Source organism: Thamnophis sirtalis, unplaced genomic scaffold (assembly GCF_051295495.1).
Source record: "Thamnophis sirtalis isolate CommonGarterSnake01/CBP01778 unplaced genomic scaffold, rThaSir2_p1.2 scaffold_2, whole genome shotgun sequence".
NCBI classification, from domain to species: domain Eukaryota; kingdom Metazoa; phylum Chordata; class Lepidosauria; order Squamata; family Natricidae; genus Thamnophis; species Thamnophis sirtalis.
The window spans coordinates 9,232,885-9,254,320 of record NW_028261382.1 but is presented as its reverse complement, the minus strand read 5'-3'; the positions used below and the strand labels follow the sequence as shown (position 1 = coordinate 9,254,320).

The 21,436-nt window shown below is 41.8% G+C and overlaps 1 protein-coding gene across 3 annotated transcripts in view; it reads left to right on the top strand.

Annotated features, from left to right (window-relative positions):
- The window catches only part of FAM227B (family with sequence similarity 227 member B), an 87,277-nt gene that overhangs the window by 56,988 nt on the left and 8,853 nt on the right, over positions 1 to 21,436 (top strand). For all 3 annotated transcript variants that reach the window (XM_087704219.1, XM_087704218.1, XM_087704217.1), the window contains 2 exons: positions 15,513 to 15,571; positions 17,005 to 17,166. In XM_087704219.1, coding sequence (XP_087560345.1) covers positions 15,513 to 15,571; positions 17,005 to 17,166 — 221 coding nt within the window. The remainder of the gene's footprint in view (positions 1 to 15,512; positions 15,572 to 17,004; positions 17,167 to 21,436) is intronic.

Below are 21,436 nucleotides of genomic sequence, written 5' to 3'. Positions count from 1 at the left end.
TTGATGAGGTAGTTTGTCTGCCGCCTTCTCTAACATTCATTATAGGGGCACCTATGTTTAAGATGTAGCTAATTTGGCTCTTAGATTACAATCAGAATATGTTCCCTGGTGGTCTCAGCAGCCCCCATCTCCTTTTTTTAAAAAAAATCAGCAGGAGGGAAGATTTTCCTTTTAGCTTATTTCCACCGCCTGCGCCACCCTTCTGCAATACGTTTACTACGTAGCCACCCCTGCCACCCAAACCACCTCACGTTTTGAGAAACAGCCTCAGGGCATCCTTCTTTATTGGAATTGATTTTCTATAGTTGTTTATCTTTTTTTTCAATCTGGTCATGGAAAGCACATCTGGTTCCTATTTTAATCAGTATTCCACGGGGAGCAACATCATATTTAGAGAGAGCTAGCAATGCTAAAACAATAATTCATAATGATGCAACTGCTGGTAATTTGAAACGTTTTTATCCACTGTTTTTAGAAGTGTGCTAATGGTATAGGGCAGGCTAACTGATTTCACAGAGGGTCTTATTAACAGATATGTGGATACTCTGACATAAGCGAATGATTAGGCAAGCCATGGATTTCTGCTCTTATTGTAAGCATAAGTGATACCAAATCCTATTGGTTGGCTGTGGATTCAAGTATTTCAGAATTCTCTCTCTCCCTCTCTCTCTCTCTCTCCCTCCCTCCCTCCCTCCCCCCCTCTCTCTAACTTTAATAAAGCTTATAAGGTATAAAGGAGTGAGCCTCATTAAACTTAAATTACACAGGAGACTTCTGTGCAGGTGAGATTGCCCTGCAGAGGAAATCATTTATACGGGTTGAAGGTCATTGAGTTGTTGGGACTGTACCAATTTGGCAAGTAACTTTCACAAATAGCTGTATAATCTTCTGTGATGATGCTCATTCCACTTGGTAAAGGTATAAGCCTTTGTAATTGTCCAAATAAAATATTTTGGATGGGTTTGGTCTTTTAATAATAGCTTATAAAATAGTAGCTTACCAAAAAGTACTATTAATAGGTTGAGCCAGTTTATAATGCAGTACTTGGCCAGTTAAGCAGTGCGGGATTAAGCAATGTCATCTCCTTATGCATCATGGTGGCAAGATGGTTAGAATGCAGTACTGCAGGCTAATTCTGCCCACAGCCTGGAGTTCAATCCTGACCAGCTCAAAGTGGACTCAGCCTTCCCTCCTTCTGACATCCAACGAGGAGCCAGATTGTTGGAGGCAATATGCTGGTTCTGTAAACTGCTTTAGGGAGGGCTGTAAAGCACTGTGAAGCGGTATATAAGTGTAAGTGCTATTGCTATCATTGACAAGCAGAATTATGGAGTAAGAAATGACACCCGTAGAAGAGAATATTTGTAACTCAAGGGTTGAACTGTGGGGTCCTTGGTGCTCTCTGAGCCTGGTTGTTGTTTTTTTGCAAACATTTCATTACCAAACTAGGTAACGTTGTCAGTGCATTGATGACGTTTTCCAGTTTGATGATGAAAAGCCTGCAAGAAAACAGCCAAGTTCAGAGAACACCAAGGACCCCACAAGAAATGATCACAGAACTACATTAGGTCCAGCAGTGACAGCATAAGATTACACCTGGAGTTAAGCACCCAGAGTTTAGTTCTTAAGGAGCTAAGTGGGTAAGAAGAGCTAAACTTTTCCCATTCTTACTGACCTCTCCCATCCCTCTCATAGAAATCCTTGCTGTCTCCCAACTCCTCTCATTTGGGATAAGAGCTTGGTGTTGGGGGAAAGATTGAGGACAGATTTCTCTAATAACAACCAGGATGATTCATGATGAGTCCAAGAAATGAGTTTCTCTGAGCTGGGATTAATGCCATTTACTTGGAAAAAGGATTAGAATAACAACCGAGTTTGGGGGGGGGGGATCCTACAAAATGCTTTTACTTTCATATCAGAAATCTACATATAGGGAATTCACAGCAGTTGAAGTCTTGTTTTCTGCCTTGTGCTCTTTCGATGCCAGAGAGAAGGGGATGGCTTCTTTGGAAAAGGACACCTGCATATCAATTTGGAAATACCTGTTAGCTCTTCCACCAAACCCTAGGAAGCTCAGCCATCAGCAGGGAGGAAAAATGAATTAACCAACCCCATAATCTAAAGAAAAGTTGTATTGAGCACCCACATTGTCTGTTGTGGCCTGCCAGCAGTTAGTGGAGCTGGCAGCAGATTTGGACAGTGAGGAGGCTGGGGGGAACCTGGGCCAGTCCTGGAGTCTGGAGAAAGCTCTAATGAGGGCTCTGTGTCGGAGGCAGAGAGGGGCCAGGGCCGCATGCCAGTTATTAGCTGCCTTCAGAGTCAGACATCAGTGAGGCAGAAGAACAGCTGGAGCTTGTTCCCAGTGTGCGCATGCACAGAGTGGCCAGATGAAGGGAAAGCTAAAGGACAGGGGTCGACTTGGGAGGAAGGCCACAGGTGGATGATGAATGGCCCCTCCCAGAGGACATCAAAGAGGAGCAAAAAGAGGAGTGGAGTTTGCAGGAGACAATCATTTCATTTAATTGGTTCGTGACTCTCCGAGACTCTTTGCCAAGTTTTGCAGATATCGGCCTGGCAGCCCTCCATGCCAGATAAGGCCTGTGACTGTAAATCCTCCCTTGAAAGACTTTGCTGGATGTGAATGAGCAGAATTCACAGTCAATTAATAAAAGGTTTTTTGTTGGGACCAGGAGTTTGCTTCATGCTCTCGGGAAGCCTCGATCAGAACGTCCTCCTGGTAGTATATGGCAAGAAAGGCATTTCAGTGTTAGGGCCACCTGTGCCAGCTTGGCTCCTAGGCACCTCCCACATGTCATCGTTTTCCCAGGCCAGACCATTATCCCTGGCATTCTACCCCTGCAATAGGATAATAATACCACTTTTCTTTTTAAGAACCTGACCGTCCACTTTGTAAGTAGTGTTCTAACTGGCTCACCTGCAAGCAAATCCACAACACTTAAAGAAATCAGGCTGTTACATGATATCTCATTTGGCCTGTTGTAACCACGCCTTCCCGTCTGACTAAAAAACCCCAGACCTTCCTCTCCCTTTCGTTATCGTGACATGGTGGGGGTGATTTCTTTGCTGCTTTAAAATACACCCCGCCCTCCACGCTATCTCCAGATTAGGTTTCGGCAATGTCCCAACAATTTGGTGAGACCTTGTTTTTTTTTTTGCAGAGCCCTTTTAAAGATCTCGGTGGATTTATGGGGCAAAATTTATTGAGGGAGCTCAGATTACAGAGCAGAGTGCTTAAGCCTGTGTGATACCATCCACGAAGGGCCTGCCGCTCTATAAATGATCTTTTTAAAAGGGATGAAGCACAATAAAAATCAATTCTGTGTCGCTGCATACAGAGGTTGAAAAGTAGCTCTTTGGTTTGAAAAAAGAATTGTTCATGATTAGTTCACCGGACTGTTTTACAATAATGTTTGTGCTATTCCCCCCCCCACCCAAAAAAACCCTTTGCTATTTTCAAGAAACGATAACAGATTTGTTGCAAAGCATTGTTACAAAATTTTCATCTAAGAGGCTTTGCCTGTTCCCGTAGCCACAGACTTCTGGTTTTGGTCACTGTTAATAGTTTTACTCACAAATCAAAACTAGGCAGCAGAGTTTAGAGTTTTAGAGTTTAGAGTTTTATTAGAATTTGTAGGCCGCCCTTTTCCCTGAGGGGACTCAGGGCGGCTCACATAAAACTGGGAAGGGGGAAATACAAACATCAAGATAGAGACATATAATAAAATGGTAGGCAACATACATTCATCATTCGGGAGGGGTAACTGTCCTTATCCCCAGGCCTGACGGGCTAGCCAGTTCTTCAAGGCTGTGCGGAAGGCCTGGACGGTGGAGAGGGTACGAATCTCCACGGGGAGCTCGTTCCAAAGATTGTATGCTAATCTTAATAAGGTAAAAATAGGTAAACGGATGGCATCTGTTTGTGGGCTGAACCACCCTGGGGGGAGGCTAACTATTGGTAAGCATTCTTCAAAATTCACACTAAAAATAAGAAAAGCAAGTTTCCAATTTCAGTGTTTTGAAGGCAAGGTTTTCTCCTCCCTTTCCTTCATGTTGAGAAACATTCAGACTTTTCATTTGCATTCTGAAATGATGCAGACTTCTATCATTTGCTTTGGATCATATACAGTATGCTATCTTTAAAAGGCAAAGCTTCCCCTCACACATATGTGCTAGTCGTTCCTGACTCTAGGGGGCAGTGCTCATCTCCGTTTCAAAGAGCCAGCACTGTCCGAAGATGTCTCTGTGGTTTTGTGGCCGGCATGGCTAAATGCCAAAGGCGCACGGAACGCTGTTACTTTCCCACCAAAGGTGGTCCCTATTTTTTCTACTTGCATTTTTTTACATGCTTTCGAACTGCTAGTTTGGCCGAAAATGGGACAAGTAACCGGAGCTCACTCCATTACGCGGCGCTAGGGATTCGAACTGCCAAACTTCCAGCCTTTCTGATCGACAAGCTCAGCATCTTAGCCACTGAGCCACCGTGTCCCTACACATGTTATCTTAGCATACTATATAAATGACAATGTTCCCTTCGCTCGGATTCAGTTAATGGATCTTAATGCCTGAGTAAGAGTGGCCAAGACAACACATGTAAACAGCGCTACTAAGGGACTAAGATGGTATCTTTTTTTTAAAAGAGGAGAGATGGACGCAGATGCCTTAATGCTTCAACTCCAGATTTTTCTAGCATGAGCTCTGGGATCAAAAAATACTTTCTGTTGCTATTCAGAGCCTTGGCTCCAGCAGGTTTTATTTATGGCATTATGTCATTAAGTTGGGGTAGTTAGATAGTCATGTGTATTGCGTCTACACTGACAGCCACTACCAAAATGTAATTCAGAAGTTTAAATAATTCCCCTGTTACCGAAAGAGGGCTCATTTCATTGCTTAAGAAACAAAAAAAAAAACCCGTGGAATCTGAGAGATTTATTTTTTTTAATCCACCAAGACTGTTGCTCAGTTGTTTAGGACTCAAGCACATACCTTCTGCTTGGATCAGAACCTCATGTCAAATGCCCTTCCGCTGAGCTATGTTACAGAATTGATTTTTTTCTCCTGAATACAGATGCCTCTTTTCCATCTTCCTGAAATCTGGAAGGCCTTTGCTGTGTGGGGGGAGGGGGAGAGGGGGAATAAATAAATTGCTGGCTTCCAGCATGTTGCTGGGAACATCCAGTTTAGTAATTTTTTTTGTGGAAACAGCAACAAACAAAATCCATTTTGGTCTGAGAGTAGACTGGTCATTTGGAAATTTCACGTTAACATAAACAAGCTCCCTTGTGATCAGTTTATCATGGGAACACTTTAAACCAGAGGTCTTCAAAGTTGGCAACTTTAAGACTTGTGGACTTCAAGTCTCAGAATTCTGGCTGGAGAATTCTGGAAGTTGGAAGTCCACAAGTCTTAAAGTTGCCCATTTTGGGGACCTTTGCTTTAAACCTTTGACTGGAAAGATTGGCTTATAAAAGAAGTTGCTTTTTTCCGTGCTGAGTCCAGTCAATAAAATATAGATGGTGTCATCATTTGCAGTAATTTAACATTTAAATAATGTTCTAGGAATTAGTAGAATGGCCAGGATTTCACGAATCAGTAAATTAGCTTTTAGATGAATTGTGTCAAAATCTGGAGAGATGGAGAATCTGTGACAGGAGAATGGCCAAATTGGCAGCTCTTTAAGTTATGCCAGCCAGGATGAAAATGAAGGGAGCGGTTCTGAGAGAGAGAGAGGTTTTCTCCAAGTTATTGCTATCCACATTTCAATTTTTATTCTCCCATCCATTGCTTCCCATTACAAGACTCGCATCTTCCAATGTTTTCGTTGGTTTATTTATATTACTTCCCATGTGGCTCTCAATCTAAAGCATTGAAAAATATTTCAACCCTAATAGCTTAAAAATATTGCACACAGTAAATGTTATTGCATTTAAAAATAAAGCGGTATCAGGAGCATTGATGCTAGTATCAGCAATGGTAGAAGGGATCTTTTGAATGTTTAAGGTTGCTGATCCCTACCCTATCCAGTCATCCCTGACTCAAGGGGCAGTGCTCATCTCTCTTTCTCAGCTGAGGGAGCCAGCGTTTTCCGAAGACTCTACTCATAGTCATATGGCCAGCATAACTCTACCCCGAGGTGCACTGAGCACTATTGCTTTCCCACTGAATGGAATCTGTTTATCGACTCACATTTGCATGCTTTGAAACTGCTAGGTTTGGAGGAGTTAAGGCAAGGAACAGAAACTCACTCTGCTGTGCAGCACTCAGGGTCCCGGAGCCAGGCTGTCTTTAAACACTGAGCCACCATGCTCCTACTGGTGGTAACTTCGGGTAGAAAAGAAGAGCCACAGTCAGCTAAATAAAAGCTCTTCCTCCACTACATGGAATCCCTGGCCTCAGAAATTCAGAGGTAGCACGGCAGCTCTACATTTTGAGATGGTTTTGAGAGGAATCAAGCCTGAAGGAGAATTGCAAAGTCATGCAAGTAGGACAATGGAAGCAGTCTCTATTTCCTAAACAGTGATAACTCATAGAGTGGATCTGGCTATGAACTTGATTGCATGTTCCATGACGCATAAGAGCTTAATCTAATGATAGAAACGACTAGGCTCCTCAGCAATTGAAAATAGTCCCTACGAAGGGCAGTGTCTGGAAAATTTCTTCCTTCCTTTTTATGCATTTTAAGTCACTATGTGAGTGTGGTGTGTTTGTGTATGTGTATGTATGTATGTATATATATATGTATGTGTATGTATGAGTGTATATATGTGTGTGTATGTATGTATATGTATGTATGTATATGTATGTATGTATGTATATGTATGTGTGTGTATACATATACATATACATGCATGCATGCATGCATACATATTCGTTTTTGTAGATTTTCATGAATAAATGACCCGAATACGCCAAGACCTGCATATACACACATACACACACATACACACAGACATACACACACACAGACATATATACACACACAATACACTGCCCCTTCTGAATGCTGTCTAGAATTGCTTGTTGCTGTATAAGCTGTTTTGGCATAAGGAAGACTAGGAATTCAATTCTTACCCACATTATCGTTTTTGTTCTGAATTTTTATGTACTAAAAAGCAACTGTGCATATTTTACGTAATTAAAAACAGTAGAGAATTCTGCAATTTTAACCTGATTTATGTCTTCTTTCGGCTCTTGGGAAGAAGCTGTCTTCCATTCAGGAGGGGGAGGAATTGGAAGCATTTTAAAGAATTGAAATAAAATCCGAATGCAAGCTGCTCCTTTTTAAGGGCATCTAGATGAGGTTCTGGTTCTGGTTCTGGTTAGGGGATCTTCACGGGAGTTGAAGTCCGACAAATCTGAAGGACTCTGGAATGGGACGGATGGGTTTGGAAGGTAGAATCTGGCTGGTGGTATCACAAAACAATAAAATAGCATGGCATCTATGGCTTCTCCTGTTGTTTCTCCCAACGGTACAATAGGGCCAAGCAAAGAGGAAGCCATGTGGGTGTCTCCCTCCATTAATTAGCATTAGTCCTAAGAGCCAAATACATAGGGAGTTGCCTGAGAAGAAGACATTCCTCCCAAAGAGAGGAAAGAAAGCATTAAATAATGGGCCACTGCTGTGTTGGCCAAGGGCCCACTACTCTCTGTGACTCCTGCCAAGGTTGGGTTAGGCTGTGCTATTGCAAGGCATCCATATTGAACATTGAATCAAAGTATCCATGAAAAAAACTTACGAAGGTAGTCCTGATCAGGGGTGGTATTCACTTACTTTCCCTACCGGTTTGCAAATGTGAGTCCATGCATTCGCTTGGCCTTCTGTGCATGCGCTTTGATTGCACGTGCAGCTTGCACACATGCGCACAGCTTGAAAATGTGCCTAAGTAGGACGGCATAGAGCCGGAACGGTGAACCGGTCTGAACCAGCTGAATACTACCTCTGGTCCTGATGATACAACATCAGTAGACTGAACAAAATATCTTGAAGCTTGTCATCTCTTGAACCATATTATGGGGATAGTCATTAGCATATCAGTGCTTGGGGAAGAGTAGGGCTCTAAAGGACCAAAACCCTTAAATTAAGCAATGATTTACAACGGGGTTGTCCAACCTTGGCAGCTTTAAGACTTGTGGACTTCAGCTCCCAGAATTCCTCAGCTGGACATGATTTACAGCAGAGGTCTTCAAACTTGGCAACTTGGCAATATAGCTGGCTGGAAAATTCTGAGAGTTGAAGTCCACAAGTCTTAAAATTGCCGAATTTGGAGACCCCTGATTTACAGCACGTGCTGAGGATTTTTACACCATAGACTGATACTGCTAAATAGTCCTAAAATGAAAATGGCTCTTTAATGCTCATTTATGTTATTTAGAGAATCTTCCTTTTGCTAGATTGCGTTCTACTTTTCTTCCAAGCATCTGCTTCTTTTCTAGTAATTTTTTTAAACTTTTACATCATCCCCCATGACGTAGTTTAGAATAAGAGGTAATGAACGGACAGCATCATTCTGTAAACTTCACGGGCAGATGGAGATTGAATCCTAGATCTCCCTAGGTTCATTCTGACATTTAAACCCTAGGCTACAATATTTCTGGTCACTATAAATTGCCATTGTGAGAAAGAGGGAAATGATGAATTATATGGCTGGAAAGTAACATCACCAACTGTATTGAATGTTAATTAAACAGAAATGTACATGAAATAAAAATTAAGGGTTTTTTTCCTGATCACGTTCTCTATGACACTTGACATAGAAAGAATTATATGCTTTGTCCTAATGCCTGCAAGAGAAGTTATTTATGGCTAAACATTTCAGGGTTTTTTTTGGAAAGTAGATTGGTATAGCTTTGCCACATTCTGTATTCCTAGATTCAATAAATAAGTTTTCCCTATAATGCATCACGTGCACCAGGGGTCTCCAACCTTGGAGTTTTAAGACTTGTGGACTTCAACTGCCAGATTTCCTCACAAAGCATGGTCCACAAGTCTTAAAGTTGACAAGGTTGGAGACCGCTGATATGCACTGTTGGGGCTATAGGTAATGACTAGGCCACAACAACTCAAAGAATTTACTTTTGAGTCGCATCCTGGTAATTCTGGATATATCTTGGATTTTAAGGTGGCTGCATTCATACTTACAATCCCTATTGGGACTGCTTACTAAGGATTTGACATGCCCATAAAACCAAGTTGCTCTGGTTTTTTTTTTTAAAGAGCTTTCATCTTCATGGTTCCCCCTCCACCTGGACATGTATAGTTTAAATAGCAAGGCTGTTTTCTTTCCAGAACTGAATCTTAAAGCCTCCAAGGTAGTCACCCAGATCATGTTCAACTATTTGTATTTGTATTTATTAGTTTGTCAAACATGTACAAGATAGCAGGTATAAATATAAACATGGATATGAACGAAAGAAATTAACACAAATAGATGGGGATAGTAGGACAGGGGATGTTAGGCATGCTGCTGCGCTTATGCACACCCCCTTTACGGACCACTTAGGAATGGGGTGAGGTCCATGGTAGACAGTTTGATGTTGGAGTTGTGGGGGTTTGAGGATATAACAACGGAGGCAGGTAGAGCATTCCAGGCGTTGACCCCTCTGTTGCTGAAGTCGTATTTTCTGCAGTCGAGTTTGGAGTGGTTTTCCTTGAGTTTGTATCAATTGTTTGCCTGTGTAATATTGAGGTTGAAGCTGAAGAAGTCGTTGACAGGTAAGACATTGTAGCAGACAAATGTTGTGTACTATGCTTAGATCATACCATAGGCAGCACAGTTCCAGTTTGTCCAAGCCCCAAATTTCAAGCCTGGTGGCATAGGGAATTCTATTGTGAGTAGAGGAGTGGAATACTTTTCTTGTGAAATACAGAGGAGAGTTTCAGTTAATAACGTCCAAGAAGCTCTGTCAGATCAGGAGGAGGGAAAACAAGAGGATGAGTGATCTGAACCAGTAGCAGATGTTAGGGGGAATGTGCTGATCCAGTTATTACCTAGCACTGAAAGTACTGGAAAAATGTTCGGGAGGCCAGCAGCGACACACAGTTCTTCTGGGTGGCCTTCCCATCATTTTGTGTTGGCTGTCATTTTGCAGAAGGCATTCTGGGTCATCATGAGAAGAAATGTGGGGGGGGGGGGGGGGGAGGAAGACACTCAATTGCTTTCTCACAAGTTTTCTCTTAAGATAAAGATGGGTGTGACCCAGTGTCATCCAATTCAGCTTTTCTGATTTTACGGTGCAGTAGCTGGTATGTTTACACGGACCGTCATTCTTCTGATCTATGTGTGCTGTTGTGCCTCATAGAGAAGATATATTTTGAGGACTGCATTCCCAAGTTTTTTAAATTTAAATTTATGTTTATTCTCCACCCAAAATGTAGAATTTAGAATAACAGAGTTGGAAGGGACCTTGAAGGTCTTCTAGTCCTACCATCTGCTTAGGCAGGAACCCTACACCACTTCAGACAAATGGTTATCCAACATTTCCTTAAAAACTTCCACTGTTGGAGCATTCACAACTTCTGGAGGCAAGTTGTTCCACTGATAAATTGTTCTCACTGCCAGTACATTTCTCATTAGTTCTAGGTTGCTTCTCCCCTTGATTAGTTTCCACCCATTGCTTCTTGTCCTGCCTTCAGGTACTTTGGAGAATAGCTTGACTCCCTCTTCTTTGGGGCAGGCCCTGAGATATGGGAACACTGCTATCATGTCACCCCTAGTCCTTCTTTAACTACAGTTTTACAATCCAGCAATTCCTGCAATTTCTCCAAGGATGCTGTGTCCTCTCCATCAATAGGGATGAACATATCCATGGATGTCATTTTTTTGTAGGGTTATGCATTACAGACCCATAATTGGCATATTCCTATGTATAAGTTTTTAATTGCACCAATACAGGTTTCCCCTATACTCCCCGGGACACTGCAACCATCACAAATATGAATCGCCAAGCACCTGCATTTTGATCACATGACCATGGGGGATGCTGCAGTGGTCGTAAGTGTGAAAAAATGGTCATAGGTTTTTTTTTCCAGCGCCAACATAACTTTACAAAGGCATTAAATGAACGATTGTAAGTTGAAGATTATCTGCAATGATACCTCTAATCAATAGAATGGAATGGAATAGAATTCTTTATTGGCCAAGTGTGGTTGAACACACAGGGAATGTATCTTTGGTGCAGATGCTCTCAGTGTACATAAAGAAAAATAAAATAGAATACATTCATCAAGAATCATAAGATGCAACACTTAGTGATAGTCATAGGTTACTAATAAGCCATCAAATTATACTAGGAAACAAAACAATATAAATTTTAAAGATACAAGCAGCATGGTTATAGTCACAAGTGGGGCGAGATAGGTACTAGGAAGGAAGAGGAGAAGAATAGTAATACAGTCTTATAAATTATTTGACAGTGTTGTGGGAATTAGTTGTGTAGCAGAGTGATGGCATTCAGGAAAAGCTGTCTTTGTGTCCAGCAGTTCTGGTGTTTAGTGCGTCTTATTGAGGGTAGAAGTTGAAACAATTTATGTCCAGGATGTGAGGAGTCTGTAGCTATGACTCTTTATGATTTGTGCAGAATACAGAATACAGGAAGGCAGGTTGGTAGCCATTGTTTTTTCTGCAGTTCTAATTATCCGTTGAAGTCTGTGTCTGTCTCATTTGGTTGCAGAGCCAAACCAGACATACTGCGTTGGATAGCATGAATATTAGGGTCTTCTGGATGGATTCATCTTTGCTGTTCTTCCGAGCAAGGATTCTGGCTTCTTAGTCTCCCTCCACCCTTGCAAAGTAGAGGTTTTTGGATCTTTGCAAAGCTTCCATGCAGCCTCAGAGGACGGGTGGGATGGGGGTGGGGGACCGAGGCCTCTCAAGACAAGCAGCCTTAGAAATCATTACAGCTTGGCAGAACTACTGTGCGAACCAGCTGCAGCTTTTCATATTGAGCTGGGGCATGACATGAAAGCAACAGGCCCACCCCACCCACTTTCTCTTAAACCCCGGCTTAGGTTGGAAAAGTTGTCCCGACACAATAGGGAACAGTACTCCACAACTATTGAAGGCCCAGAGATGGCTGTCGTAGGCTGCAGAGCCATAAACTACCTTACCGCTGGCCGGGAGGAGGGGAGGGGGGCTGCCAGATGGCTCCCCCCAGTGTCCTGTAAAGTTATAAAAGAGGCAGGATGTTTTAATTTAGCGAAGGAGAAGAGAGAGCTACTGCTAGAATCGAGTCTTGGATTAAAAGCAAACCTTTTGTGGAAAGTAGACCTGCTCTTAGGAAATTTATTCTCGTCCCGAGAAACATCGCTGGGCAAACTTTATCTGCTTTCATTTTCAAGTTTACAATAATGAAACCTCGACCTCAGTGCTATAGGCAAAGGCTTTGCACTGCAGCTGATCAGATTTCCACAAAGATTTATGTCACCACGATGCAAATGGTGTAAATCGTCTGCCGTGCCTTACTCTGGGATTCAGTGCTTTAACTCTTGGGTTCCTCAGTAACAGATACCCTCTCCCACCCCTCCACCCCCACCCTTAGTCTACTCACACGAGGTTTCCCTTACATCCTCACTTCTGTGCCTTTTAATCTATGGGAGCTTCCATAAAGGACGCCCTGCAGAAAATAAACTTAATTGCAAAGTATCCCACTCACTAACCACACATTCCCAAGCCCATATTGCCCTGGGCAAAATCAGGAGCAAGAGTGTGACATTTGGTAGTGGGAAGATCTAGCTATCTAGATCCACAGAAGAGTCACGGTTGGATTGAAAAATTAGTTTTCTGTGAGCAGATTCCCTTTTTATAGAATAACAGAGTTGGAAGAGACCTTGGAGGTCCTCTAGTCCAACCCCCTGCTTAGCATTTCAGACAAATGGTTATCCAAACTCTTCTTTAAAACTTCCAGTGTTGGAGCATTCACAACTTCTGGAGGGAAGGTGCTGTTCCACTGATGAATTATTCTAACTGTCAGGAAATTTCTCCTCAGTTCTAAGTTGCTTCTCTCCTTGATTAGCTTCCACCCATTGCTTCTTGTCCTACCCTCAGGTGCCTTGGAGAATAGCTTGACTCCCTCTTCTTTGTGGCAACCCCTGAGATATTGGAAGACTGCAATCATGTCTCCCCTAGTCCTTATTTTCATTAAACTAGACATACCCAGTTCCTGCAACCGTTCTTTCAATCTCTTAACTGAATAAGGATCCCTATGTACAAATAAGCGTGCACCTATAGGTTTCACACAGACACACATAAACCCATCCTCATCATCCTAATCATCATCATCATACCATTTTCTATCTAAGCCCAAGTGCTGGGCAAGTGTACAGTTGGTTCATGCCCGGAGTAACTTTTTCAAAGAGTCAGACACAGATTATTCTCCTAGTATGGATATGAGAAACATGAAAGTGTGTCTCGGCTGAATGCAGTTCTGGAAGCAATTGCATTTCAAATGTGAGTTCCCTAGTCAAAATTAAGTATCTGCCAAGATTATTCTAAATAAAAGTGTATCAGAGACAAAAAGTTGAACAATAGCTGGAGACCTGTAGGTCCATTGTCTATGTTCTCTTGTTTTTAAAGGGAATACTGACGAGAAAAGCATATATTCATACCAGGGCTCCTGCAATTAGTTTGAAGTGCCTGTTCTATAAATATATCCTTAGTGTGTTTTCTGTAAAGCATTAAGTCTTTGAACAATAATTCATACAATAGACAATTTTGGCTAAGATGCTCCAAAAAGGGCAGAGATTGTCTTTCCTTTGAAGGGAACTGAAATAATCAGAATTAATTCTTGGAAACTTAACACTTGCTCAGTACCGATTTCCAAGACATAACAATCTTGGAATTGGGAAGAACAAGTCTAAATCCCTTGAACACAATAACACAAAAATCCAAGAATCTGTTAAAATTTCCTGGTACTTTTGAACCGGGGAATAGTGATTTCATATTTATGATTTAAGTTTAAACTAAGTAAACTGTGTAACTAAGGAAAGGGAGTAATTGTTTGTTCTAAACGTTGATTAATTTAATTTTATTATAATTGGGCAACTTTTGAATTCTCAACGCTTTTTTAAATAGGGTACACACAACTTTCTCTTGCAAGTCCTCTTGAAAAGGGATTGCAGAGTTGGGTGGGACATCCGCTTCTGCACCTGTCTAAAAACTAATTTTTCAGTCGTGGGGATGTGCTCTTCTGGGACACAAAGGATTGAGGTTTTTAACCATGTCTTTAAGAAAAATCCAGATTGTCTGCATCTCTGGTTCTGTTGTGGATGAAAAGATTTATAATGCCTTGGTAAGGCCACACTTGGAATACTGCATTCAGTTTTGGTTGCCATGATGTAGAAAAGATGTGGAGACTCTAGAAAGAGTGCAGAGAAGAGCAACAAAGAGGATTGGGGACTGGAGGCTAAAACATATGAAGAATGGTTGCAGGAACTGGATAGGTCTAGTTTAATGAAAAGAAGGACTAGGGGAGACATGATAGCAGTCTCAGGGGATACCCTGGAAGTCTTTAATAAGATGTTGGATAGCCATTTGTCTGAAACGGTATAGGGTTTTCTGCCTAGGCAGGGGGTTGAACTAGAAAACTTCCAAGGTCCCTTCCAACTCTGCTAGTGTATGAATTTTGTATTTTGTCTCATTGAACAAAGCAACCAAAAATGATGGGAAGAAAAACTCAAAATTATCATATTTTTCAGTGTATAAGAGTATAAGATGCACCAAGGTTTTGAAGAGGCAAATTTTTAAAAAGTAGGTAGGTAGATAGAGAGATAGAGAGGGAAAGAGAGAGAAATACAATAGGTAGGTAGGGAGAGAGAGAGAGTAAGTAGGTAGGTAAATAGAGGGAGAGAGAGAGAGAAATACAGTAGGTAGGTAGGGAGAGAGAGAGTAGATTGGTAGGTAGGTAGATAAAGGGAGAGAGAGAGAGAGAGAGAAATAAAGTAGGTAGGTAGGGGGAGAGAGAGAGAGTAGGTAGGTAGGTAGATAAAGTGAGGGAGGGAGATCAATGTCATTCTCATCAATCATTCTAATTAAAGAGCTTTCCCAAAGAGGGGAAAAAAAGATTTTGCACTCTGTAAACCTCCCAAAACCGGCCCGTTTTTCTTCAAATAAAAGGCATGAATAGCCTTGGGAGGGCTTGCAGAGTGCTCCAGGGGGGCCAAAAACAAGCAAAAAATGGCCCATTTTTTGTCAAAACAATTGCATGCATTTCATTATGGAGGCTTATAGCATGCTGCTGGGAGCTGAGGGGGGGGGCAAAAACAGCCAATTTTGTGGTCATTTCTGCCTTCCCCAGCCCCCTTTGAAAACCTCCATAAGGATATGCATGACTGTTTTTGGGAAGGGGACGGGGCTTCAGGAGGCAAAAATGCTGTATTCGATGTATAAGACACACCCAGATTTTCAGCCTCTTTTTTTGAGGAAAAAAGGTGCATCTTATACTCCGAAAAATACGATAGGTGACTGAAAAAACCCACTCTTTTTTTGTATTTTATACAGTGAGATTTCAGATGAAATCTGGAGATCAAATGCAAGGGCTAGCACGAGAGAAAAAAGAGGTATGTGTGAACATTCTGTGTTACATCCGAAGTCAGTTTCCTATCTAATTTTCTTATTTCTTTTTGCACGTTTTGCAAAAATGATGTAAACCTTTGCACAATGAATTTTGCATATTCTTGAGAGAGAGAAAATGTCCCACCAACTTGGGCTCATTAATGAACTATAGCTCATACGGGAGAGAGCAACCAGTTCATGCAATACTGAATATTTAACAGATTAACAGAGTTGGAAGGGACCTTGTAGGTCATCTATTCCAATCCCCCGCCCCCAAGCAGGAGACCCTACACCATTTATGACAGATGGCAGTCCAGTCTCTTCTGGAAAGCCTCCAGTGATGAAGCTCCCACAACTTCCAAAGGCAGCTTCTGTTCCATGGGTTGATTGTTCTCACTGTCAGAAAGTTCCTCCTTCTTTCCAGGTTGAATCTCTCCTTGTTCAGTTTCCATCCATTTTTCTTAGTAATTCTTACTAGTGTAATAGTCTCGGTCATGAAGAATTTCCCTACAAGTTCCTTCTGACTAAGTTCCACCCTTTCTGTCTACCATTTGACCCATTGTGACAGCGGGAGATCCAAGAACTGCTGTAGAAAGAATACCCTGTGGCATAATTTAGCTGCTTGCATAGATATATTTATTTCCTTTATCATGAAAAGCCAAATATGAACCTCAACCCATCTGCACACCATGAATGGCCTGAAGATTCTAGCTCTGTAATATCTGTAAAGAGCCAAGGTGGCGCAGTGGTTAAATGCAGCACTGCAGGCTACTGCTAGATCAGCAGTTCAGCGGTTCAAATCTCACCGGCTCAGGGTTGACTCAGCCTTCCATCCTTCTGAGGTGGGTAAAATGAGGACCCAGATTGTTGGGGGCAATATGCTGACTCTCTGTAAACCGCTTAGAGAGGGCTGAAAGCCCTATGAAGCGGTATATAAGTCTACTGCTATTGCTGCTATCTATAAAAGAGCGAGTTTGGTATAGTGGTGAAGGCATCATCAAAAACCAGGAGACTGGGAATTCTAGACCCGCCTTAGGCACAAAGCCAGCTGGGTGGCCTAGAGCAGTCTAGGAAGGAAGGGAGTAGAATAAAACATTACAAAGAGCAATAAACTTTTATTCAAAGTGTAGGTTGCGCTTCGCACTGCAAATGCAGAGCAGTCAAAGTCAATCTTTTAGCTCCAAATGCAAAAGGAGGGAGCAAGAAAAAGACTGAGTTTGAAGTTGCCAGAGAGCCAGAGACTGGAGGAGGGGGAGATTAGATAATTAAAAACAACCTTGGGGACAGAGTGCTTAACCTTTCCTTCTGCACTATTTTCTCAAATCAGGATCTCTCTCCCCACCCTCTCAACCCCCCACCCCACCTCTTAGCAGCCCAGCTGGAAGAAAGATTAAACTGTGCTCTATTATAATAAAGGCTTTTTCCCTCTTCTTTATAGTCCCATTACGTTGGAGATGGTCCAGACTTTCAGCATTCGCTTTTCAACCTTGGTGGTCAAAGTCCATTGGTCTCCTATTATCTCTGGATGCATGGAATCCCAAATACTTTAGCCAACTCCCGGGGTTACAGGATCAGTCATAGTGAAATCTGCACAGTACCATATCCTTTCATTTTTAAAGGAAGATGTTTATTACTTGAGATAGCTTTACACTTTCTGAAACCTGCAGTAAAATAATCTACGTCCATTAAAACACACACACACCCAAATGTGGTGGGTGAAGGGATGGGAAAGTCAGAAGTGAAATCTGGTTTTCTTTTTCGTGGCAGGTCAAACGAAGAAACTTGGACTCTGTTTTTGGAACTTTTTTTTTTTTAAAAAATTCTCTCTGAGCTCAGTTCTTTTCCAAATTGGATTTGGAGAAAAGGGCTGAACAAATATGTAGAGGAGTTGTTACATACATTTTCTCTGAATTATGGTTTGCTTTTGCTATTAAAAGACACATATAACATGTATGTTTTATTTTATATATATACAGGACAGATATATAACAAGAGCCTGTTTGGTTTAGTGCAATGATTGTGACACTTTTTATCACTGTGGGCTGAAAGCGCGCACACACACATAGTGCAATGTGTGTGCGACCCCCCCTGCACACCCCATCCTCACGCATGCATGCACAATCTCTCCACACATGCACACACGTCTCCCACACGTGCCACCTGTGACACATGTGCCATAGGTTCGCCATCACATGCCTAGTAGTTAAGGCACCACACTTGAAACCGGGAGACCATGAATTCAAGTCCCACCTTAGCCATGAAAGCCAGCTGGGTGACTCTGGGCCAATCACTAGGAGAGATACTGAGTTTTATTCCCGCCTTAGCAATCAAATCCGATTGGGTGACTTTGGCCAATCACCAGTGACTTGAGTTCTAGTCCCACCTAGCCATGGAAGCTAGCTGGGTGACCTTGGACCAGTCATCCTCTCTGGGTGTTGTGGAGAAAATAGGAGGAGTAAGGTGTGTTGGATATGTTTGCTGTATTGAGTTTTTTTGTAAAAAATAATAAAGGTAGGATGTAAATAAGTTCAAAATTTTAAATTGAAGCCATGTCGTAATGACTACTTACAGTCATCACACTAAATTCACAGCCTGCTCAACCATTGTTTACTCAATAAGCCATAAAAGCAGAGAACAGTAAGCCAAAAGTGAACAAGATCACTGCATGGACTTAGTCACTGAGTAAAATCTTGGCACATGCCTCGAAGCTAGATAATTTAACAACAATTGGATGTTAGGGTAGAATACGACTGCGAAAGCCAGCTTGAGCATTTCAAAATCTGTGGATCAGAATCATTTCCTGATTTAGTTCTAGGTTCCAGACAACCCACCATCTGATCCTTGGATCAGTCTCAGGAGGAGAAACAATACGCGTGACAGACAACCAAAGGAATGGTCTTTAATCTGCAGCCATGTGCACAGGACCTATTAGATGCCAGGTTTCCATGACAGATCACAGATTCTTTAGCGGATGAGTCAGTCTGGAACGCATTTCCAGAAAGAAACTATGAAAATCATTGATACAAATCTTCTCTGGCAGGATTCCGATGCTAGATTAGACAGTGAGTAGAAGGAGGCTCACTAATCTATAAAAATAGTTAGTCTGTTAGGTAAAATTTGATTCCTTTCTACCTCTGAGTCAACAGCCCGATCCTATGAACATGCAATTTTGGGATTTGAACTTGGAAATGAGCTGTAGCTGGAATCTCTCTTATTATAATCTAGTTGACTTAGGAGACAACTACTTCTTAACCAGTGGTGGAATTCAAAATTATTTACTACCGGTTCTGCGGGTGTGGCATGGTTTGGTGGGCATGGCATGGCTTGGTGGGCATGGCAGGGGAAGGATACTGTAAAATCTCCATTCCCTCATGACTCCAGGGGAAGGTTACTGCAAAATCCCCATTTCTTCCCAATCAGCTGGGACTCAGGAGGCAGAGAATAGGTGGAGGTGGGGCCAGTTAGAGGTAGTATTTGCCGATTCTCTGAACTACTCAAAATTTCCACTACAGCTTCTCCAGAACTGGTCAGAACGTGCTGAATACCACCTCTGGTCTTAACTATAAAACCATACCCTTTGCCGTATTCGGATGACTTTAAAATGAAATGCCTAATCGTTATGTTGGCTTCCTCTGTGAAACTGAAAAATGAGGAAATGTGAATAATTTTAAGTCATTTTCTTTTCTCCTACACACATAATCATTTCCAGAACAATCTAGTCCCAGTAAAAAAATAAGAAGTTCATTGTCTCATGCACTTCACGGGAGAAGTCTTATCACTCCGTTCTCTTTGATATGAAATTGATTCCAAGCGATGGGGTAAACTTTCAGTGAAATACATAAAATCATCACCAAAAAACCCCTTTTTTAGATCGAAGGCTACACTCAGTTTTTGAGAGACATGTTGGAGACATGTTCCCCTGAAAGGGTGTCGCTAGAACAGAAAACAAATAGGATTTAAATTAAATTAAATTAAATTAGCAGGATTACTCAAGCATTCAAGAATGCTTGCTTTATGTTACATTAAATATTATAGTTTACCAAGAACGTTTTGGAGGTCTTCAAAGTTTATATCCACGTGTTCAGTTTCCTCATCCTTTTCAGAACATTTAATTCTGGTTCAAGTATTTATTTTAGCCCTAAGGCCAGCAATTAGAAATAAAACGATTAACAGTGGAGGTGTATAAAAATAAAGAAAATTAATAAGATATTTTTCAAACTCAAGGAGGGAGAGACAGACAGGACAGATATAGAAGCAGAAAATTTCTCTGAACGGTGATCATTCAGGAAAAGGATCAAGTAAAGTCATGATCCCTGTCAAGAATTTTTTTTTCAAAATAAGATAAATATAAGTTTTCCAGGATTTGCTGTAGAAACAACAAAGAAGGAAAATGTGCCTCAAGGAAGTCCATTATTAAGCCCTTCCCCACAAAGATATGTGTACTGGGCAGTTGTTTCTTATTTCTTCTCCATTATTAATTGCCCCATTTAAAAAAACATCATTCTTAGCATTTAAAAATGTTTCCAGTACTTTACTTTTATATAAATCCCAGCAGATTTTACTCTGCTAGTCGTTGCTGACTCTGTTTGTGTGTGCGCACGTGCATCTCTGTTTCAAGGCCATTGAAAGCATGTTATCTACCTACCAAACCGGTATCGATTTGCTTACTTGCATTAACATGCTTTCGAACTGCTCGGTTGGCAGGAGCTGAAGCGTGTACAGGAGCTCACCCCATTGCGTAGTGCTCGGGACTCAAACTTGGGCTGCTGGCTTTCCAGCTGACAAGCCCAGTGTCTTAACCATTGAGCCACTGTGTGTGCTTTAAAAATATTTCCAGTGAGGGACAGTTAAATAGAGGGATGTTACAAGCAACAAATGAATGAATCTATACATTCTTCTAAACAAAAGATTAAAGTAATATTCTTACCCAGTCTAAAAAAAACACAACAATGCCCAATATGAAACTAACCATTTGTGGTTCCCTTCTCTTTGTCTGGGTATAACTCTCATTCTTTTTAATACACAAACATCTACGCATATATTCTTTCTCTCTTTTCCTGTCTCTTATGTTCTGACCAAGGCTTATCTGGTTTGGAGTCTCAGAGAGTCACGAACCAATGAAGCGAACTAATGGTCTCCTGCAAACTCCACTCCCCTTTCGCTCCTCTTTTATTCCCTCTGGGAGGGGCCATTCATCGTCCACCCAAGTCTTTAGCTGTTCCCTTTGTCTGGCAACTCTGCACATGCGCACACTGGGAACAGGCTCCAGCTGTTCGTCTGCCTCACTGATGTCTTGACTCCGAAGGCAGCTGATAACTGTCAGACGGCCCTGGCCCCCTCTCTGCCTCCGACGCAGAGCCCTCATCAGAGCCTTCCCCAGACTCCAGGACTGGCCCATGTTCTTCCCCAACTTCCTCACTGTCTAAATCTGCTGCCAGCTCTGCCACAACAGAGAGTTTAAAAATGTCAAGATGGCATCTGGAGCCACATGATCAAAGCCCCGTCCTTCTTTCACAAGTTATAAAAAAGTTGGATCTTAGCTCATAATGACCGTCTTGGCTTTTTTTTTTAATGCCCCCACAGACACCCTTGTAAAAGTTATCCTGTGATTAAACCCAGTGATGTTTTTTTTAGCACTCTACATCTCCTCAATCTCAATTAGACACTTTTTAATGAGTATATCTGGAACAGCAAGTTCTCTTCTCCAACCCCTTTTGGCTTACAATTGTGTGCTTTGCTTTGCTTGCATTTTAATGATTGTCAAAAGGCATTTTTGAGTGTTTCTTTCAGTGAGATTTCAGTTAGTTTCCCTTTTCCCCCCTTCTAGAGACTAGCAAACGGTAAAGGAGAAAGTCTAGCAAATGGAAGAG